Source organism: Herpailurus yagouaroundi, unplaced genomic scaffold (genome assembly GCF_014898765.1).
Source record: "Herpailurus yagouaroundi ecotype Mexico unplaced genomic scaffold, PumYag 197, whole genome shotgun sequence".
NCBI classification, from domain to species: domain Eukaryota; kingdom Metazoa; phylum Chordata; class Mammalia; order Carnivora; family Felidae; genus Herpailurus; species Herpailurus yagouaroundi.
In genome coordinates, this window is record NW_024412428.1 from 7,387,781 (window position 1) to 7,394,061 (window position 6,281).

Below are 6,281 nucleotides of genomic sequence, written 5' to 3' on the forward strand. Positions count from 1 at the left end.
TCGGATTCTGTGTCTCCCTCTCTCTCTGACCCTCCCCCGTTCATGTTCTCCCTCTCTCTCTGTCTCAAAAATAAATAAACGTTAAAAAAATTTTTTTTAATCAAAGTTTCATTAAGCAGATACACGCTGGAGCATTTTGGCTCACGTCCATGCCTCTGGAACACCACTTACTTTGTCGATAGGTAAGATAGTTTGTCTTGTACAGATGTCCGTTGACTGTTGTTTCACACACCAGAAGCCCTATTTCTCTGTATGTGGCGTTTGCTATTATGAAACCCTTCCTGCTGTCCCAGGTTATTCGTTTTCCATCAGGGATCAGAGTATCATGTGGAAACTGAAAAGAAAGAGATGGGCTTGAACAAAATCGCACCAGCACCGTGGCGATACGGCTTCACCGATGGCTTCTGCAAACATAATTTTCACCGAAGATGCAAACAGTACAGGTAAAAACTCTAGTTTGTGCTAAATGGCTTTTTCGTTTTCTTCGCATGTAGCAAGAAACACATGATGATGACAAATTATAGTAATTATTATAAGAATTCATTATCAGCCTCAGTGACGAGCCGCACCCACCCAGGACGGACCCAGCTGTCACGTCGGACTTCCAGTGGGAGCCCTTATCACTTGGCCTCCGGGAATCAGCCTTGCAATAGACTGGCCTGATATTCGGTACAGAAACCACTGAGGAATTTTTCCTCTGGGGCTGCCAGGTTACCCTCCCGAGTCCCATCATCTGGAGCTTTTAATAAGCCATAACTTGTCCTCCCATTTTTGCATGACTTAGTAAAGAGGTGGCTGTCCTAAGAGGACCGTAGATAATTCCAAGTCCTTGGAGATGCACACCATTGACTCGGCTCTCGCTGGGGTTATCGTCTGGGAGGGCAAACGCCAATGAAACGGACAGCAGACACAGCTGCAAACAGATGCAGAGTGCTGTCATGAATGAAGTGCTCTCAAATTCTCAGAAGCATTCCCAAACACAGTGAGTCCAAACGGAAGAAAGGAATCCATGATTTGATTGGCCCTTATGCCTTCTGCTGGACGCCAAGGACTTTATTTTTGAAGACGGCGATATAAACAACCCGCCTCGAGGTCAGGCTTTACTAAGGGGCATTGCTGCATACTCAGGGGTCCAGCCAAATTCCCCCAATGCCAGATCGCCAGCCCAATTTCAGAGGCAGAGCACCCTGGCTACCACTGTGACTTATCTCCCTCTAAAAAAGGAAAAATAACCAGACTACCTTCCCACAACAGATTATAAAGGAAAAGGCCAAACTGCCCTGAAGAAGTTTCAGATCTTTTCTGTCTTCTTTTAAGAAAGCGCACCTTGCGTTCGCTCCTCTGTTTATCAATTATTTATATTGCTTGCTGAAGGAGCTAATCTGGCCGGGATTTGTGACTCTATGGCAGAAATTCCTATGTGAAAAGTCACCAGTGCCCGGTCTCCGAGGGCACGTCTGTGTTGGTCTATGTCTGTGTTTCTTAACTCTGAGAGGAACTGCAGCCTGTTTCTGAAGACCTGCACGCAAGTGAGGGATGCACTTCGTGTTTCAGTAAATCATGATTCCATCTGCAAACTTAGGAATGCTAGGTGGAAGAGAAAGAACCTTCTCCTCTAATTCGGTGCACACGATGAAGGGAAAAGCTCAGGAAAATTGAAGTCAGGGATTGAAATTTCTGATGCCTTAACAGCAGGTGAACGGAGGGGCGCCTGGGTGGCTCAGTCGGTTAAGCGTCTGACTCTGGGTTTCGGCCCAGGTCGTGACCTCCCGGTTCGTGGGTCCGAGCCCTGCATCGCGCTCCGTGCTGACAGTGCCGGGCTTGCTTGGGATGTTCTCTCTCCCTCTCCCTCTCCCTGCTCCTCCCCTACTCGGGCTCGCCTGCTCTCTCTGTCCAATAAATAAAGCTAAAACAGCGTAGCTTTTTGCTGAATGTAAAAGGAATGTAAAAGGAAGGTTTGCTGAGGGACTTCCTCAGCCCAACTGAAAAATATACTGAAGTTTCCTTTAAGGTTTTCGACTAAGATTCTCTTACTCTCACCTACCCTTACCGCCACTAACAGTATTCCATTGACAAAGAAACTTTGTTCAGAGGTGACAAGAGCTCATCAGCTACGGTGGTGGCTACGTGTGTCGTAAAGGGACAGGAGGATGAGCGGCCTCGAAAGAAAGGACTGTACGGGAGGCTGTCTCCAGGTGACCTTGGCTCTGCCACCGCTGGCCATGGGGAGAGGAGAGGGAGGGGACAGCAAGTTAAAAGGGTTAAGAGGAGAAGCGGGGGGCGGGGGGCGCGGAGATCTTAGAGCAACTTTAGGGCAACACAGACTCGTTCCAGTATATACGGGGCAAACCCAAACCCCTATTAGGACACTATGCCTTGCTCTCTTGCTTGTGTGTATTAGAGATCTTAGGTAGAAAAACCGAGAAAACAAACTTCCTCCTCAAATTTGTACACGTGGGAATCTGGGAGTGTTTCTTACAACAGACCAGCGATCTGCGTTAGAGCAAAAAGGCAAGGGGCTTGCACGAAACAGAGACGTTCTATATTAATCACAGAGAGATTATTAAGTCAAACTAAGAGGAATGGATACCATGCTTGATAAGAAATATCACTGGATAATCAATCAAGCATTGAGTATTAAAGAGTTAGACAGATACCCTCGAATGGGGGCTCAGTTTGGGCCAGGAACAGTTCCAAGGGCTTTTAATGTATCACCTCAGCTACTTCCTGACATCCACGTGAGGCGGCTGCTACTGTAATCACTCCTATCTCTTCAGTGAGGAAACTGAGGTGGAGGGAGTTCTGATAACTAGCCAGTTTGCCCAGCAGGTTAAGTGGTCGGGTGGTAAGAATCCAGGCAGCGTGCCACAGGGCTCTGCTCTTAACCATGCTGGCCTTTCTCCTGTACCAACTAAACCATTAGCAAAGGTGGCAAGGTCATGGAAGGAGGAGTCAAGATACGGATTCCGATGGCCATTGTGGCCTGCGGTGGGAGGGTCTTCAACTCCTCCAGAACCTCAGTTTTTCCTTCCACCAGTTGGGTTAGCTCCTCTGGCCATTTCCAGCTCTGAAATATACTGCTTTTCAACATGGGTGGTGACACACGGATACGATGGAAGCCAAGACCTGTCATCGATGGACTATATCGAGGGCTTCTATCAAATCAGTAATGTAGGAAAGTGAAGGCAAGGGAAGAAGACGCTTCCATCATACTCCAGGATTCAAGGTCAACAGTGATAGCGAAAATCACTCTGAACTTTTCCAACTCGACTACCACCATCACCAAACTCCTCCGGAGTACCCACAGTGTGAGCCGTCGTGCTGGGTGCTGCCTTGGTGCTGCCTTGGGACAGCCTTAACTTCCCCCTTTAAAGCTCAAAGCTCTTAGGAGTCACCACAGCTTTCCACCTGGGGAGTTCTTGTCCGACTTTCAACCCTAGTCCACTCCCAAACTCTTATTGCCGATGAATTAGCCGGAATGTCACATTTTAGTCCTTGTCTTTATTAGATTCGACTCCAAATCTTTTTCCTTCTCCACGTGCATAATTTATAGCACGGTATAAAGAATAAAAAAATCTCAAGCATAACTTTCTCTCCCCCTCTTTTCCCTTTTCCTAAGCAGCTAAGTTTGGATGCCCAGCAGGAGATAAGCTTGTTGTTACCAGGAACTTCGCGACTCAGACTAAAGGTGGTGGCTCCCTAGGCACTTGTCTCATCGTTCCGTCCTCAGCAAAAATCTAGATTAACTGCTCTCTGCCAAGCTACTGACTCACAGAAGCAAGAGAACTGGGTTTTTTTTCCCCCACATCTGCAGACATTTGGATTTGTGGCAATATAGAAACACTCCCACAATTTTAGTTCTTTCATTATATTCACACACATTTATGCCCACGTTATCATTTTATTTCATTTAAATACATGCATGGGTAGGACGTCTAGCACTTATCCTTTATAGTCAAAAGACACTCCAGAAAAGTCCACTGAGCAGCCCGAATGTCTGTAAGAAAACCATTCCAGAGCGATAAAATGACGAATTCACCGTGCTCATTTGCAGTAAAGGTATTCTGAGAGAAGCATTGCTCGGCTTTACCTTTTTTAAAGTAACAGTGACGTTAGGTGACGTGACCCGGCAGGGGATGACGACCTCCCTTCCTTCAGTCATATATATAATTTCGGGTATTTCACTGTGCATCTCTAAGAAAGGTCTATCTGTATCTGAATGAGAAGAAAATGCAAAAAAAAACAAAACAAAACATACACATAAGTGGTTGTATGAAGAACGTGTAGACATTATGGCTGGTGAAACAGTATGGTCATGTCAAAGGTCCCCCATCACGTGACCCATAAATTCACACATTCTCGTCTCTGAATTTGGCCCTCTGTTTTTGCCCAGGAAGAGAATGCTTCTATAGCGAACCACGTTCCTTCTTCTGTTCCTGGCCTGGGGTCAGATTGCCCCTGATGCCCCGATATGCAACTGTGAAACGGGCGGGGTGGCGGTGGGTTTAGGTCACTATGGGAAAGAAACCGTGAAAGTGCAGGGAAAAAGCAAGGAGAGTATTCTGCATGAACTTCTTGCCACAGCTACGCTAAGTGCCTCAGGAAGCGCCCTCCGAGCCTTTGTAAGGAGTCAAAGGGCCCTGGATGCGATGGTCAGTTGACTTTGGAGCACAGATGACTGGCAGATAGAGGTAATGCAGACGTATCAACTTGGAGACAGGATTCGCATTTGAATGACAGAAGCCTGACTTCAAGACCATCCCCAGCAGACTAATCATGAGTGAGAAGCTCTGAGCTGCTTAGGACAAGGGGAAAGGTCGGTGAAGCAGTGCTGAAGACCACATTCACTTCACAGGCACATCAGAGGTCTCTGGCACGCACTACACATCTACGAATGGCATAACGTGTGCCAGTGCATGCAAAAGGACTGGAAAAGGCTTTAAACCATCACCCAGATACCACCCTTAAAAAGTATGGCAACTGGCCAAGTCTCAGAGGCCAGAAGGATTCAAACCACCTGTTCAGCTTCCCTGTGGTTCCTCTGGGGACCAGAAAGGCATCATATGTCTTAGAAACATTTGCACAGTCTACCTTGCCCTTGCCCTCAAGAGCCCGCTGCCATTTCATGACCTCTTCAGGAGTCGCTGTGCTCCCATCTACTGCCCTCGACTCCAGCCTTACACGCCCAGATGGAAAGAACCCCAGTGTCTACTCTCTCCATCTGGGCCTGAAAGACCCAACTAGGTCCCCACCTGCTTGCTGTACTTTAGGAAGCTCGCTCTGGATGCCGGATGGAGAATGGAAAGAAACAGAGGAAGAAGTAGGCAGCGGTTGCCTAGACTAGCTGGTGGCCATGAGGTTGTCATGGGGAGAACCGTGTCCCCCCAAAACACACAAGGTTGAAGCCCTGACCCCCAGGACTTCAGAGTGTGACCTCAAATGGAACCACTGCCCATGAAATTATCAGTTATGCACGGCGGGCCCCTACTCCGTGCGACTGGTGGCCATAAGAAGACGGGCCTACGTTGACAGACGTCGGAGGGAGAAGCCACATGAAGACCCAGGGAGAGATTGGAGAGCCGCAGGTGCAAGTCAGGGGAGGCCAAGGATCGCCAGCAACCACCGCAAGGTAGGAAGAAGCCAGGGAGGGTCCCCCTGCCGGCGTCCGAGGTAGCGTGGCCCTCTGACACCTTGGCTTCGACTTCTGGTTTCTAGAACGTGAGACAATAAATTCCTGTAGTTTTGATCCCCCAACCCCTGCAAAAAAGATGATACTGCTGGAGCCTGCTTAAGATGGAATCATCTGGTACACACTAGAAACTAGAAAGACCCTATTATCACAGCCCAGCTCACATGCCCTAGATTTCTAAATAACTCCTCCTTGTCCTCTGGGAAGCGTGCTGGGCCGGCCCCTTCCTTACACCCTTTCTCCGCCCAGCCCACCCTCTGGGCTTTCCCCTGGGCTATCCCACTTCAAATACTGGATGCTGAACGGGCAGGTTACTTCTCTGGCTACACGCTGGATGGAGAATTCCTAGAGGAGAAGAAACAGACCGTAGTCATCCCCGTCTGACATGCACTGAACGAACGAATGACCAAACGAGCGAACAAATGAACAAAATGGATGAAGGGCTACCCACAACCCTCCTTTCACAGATGAGAAGACGGAGGTGTAAATATGTGAAGTGACGTGAGCAGAGCCAGGCCTGGAGGCCTCCTGACCTCCTTCCCCCGTCCCCACCCTCAGGGCTGGCATTCCCCCTCCCCTCCCCCTCTCCCCC

General features: G+C 48.6%; 1 protein-coding gene across 1 annotated transcript in view; it reads right to left on the reverse strand.

Moving 5' to 3' along the window:
* Window positions 1-6,281, reverse strand: part of FLT1 (fms related receptor tyrosine kinase 1) — a 175,750-nt gene that overhangs the window by 119,640 nt on the left and 49,829 nt on the right. Inside the window, exons 5-6 of the mRNA XM_040448115.1 lie at window positions 4,091-4,215; window positions 172-334 (exon numbers count right to left, since the gene is read on the reverse strand). Coding sequence (XP_040304049.1) covers window positions 172-334; window positions 4,091-4,215 — 288 coding nt within the window. The remainder of the gene's footprint in view (window positions 1-171; window positions 335-4,090; window positions 4,216-6,281) is intronic.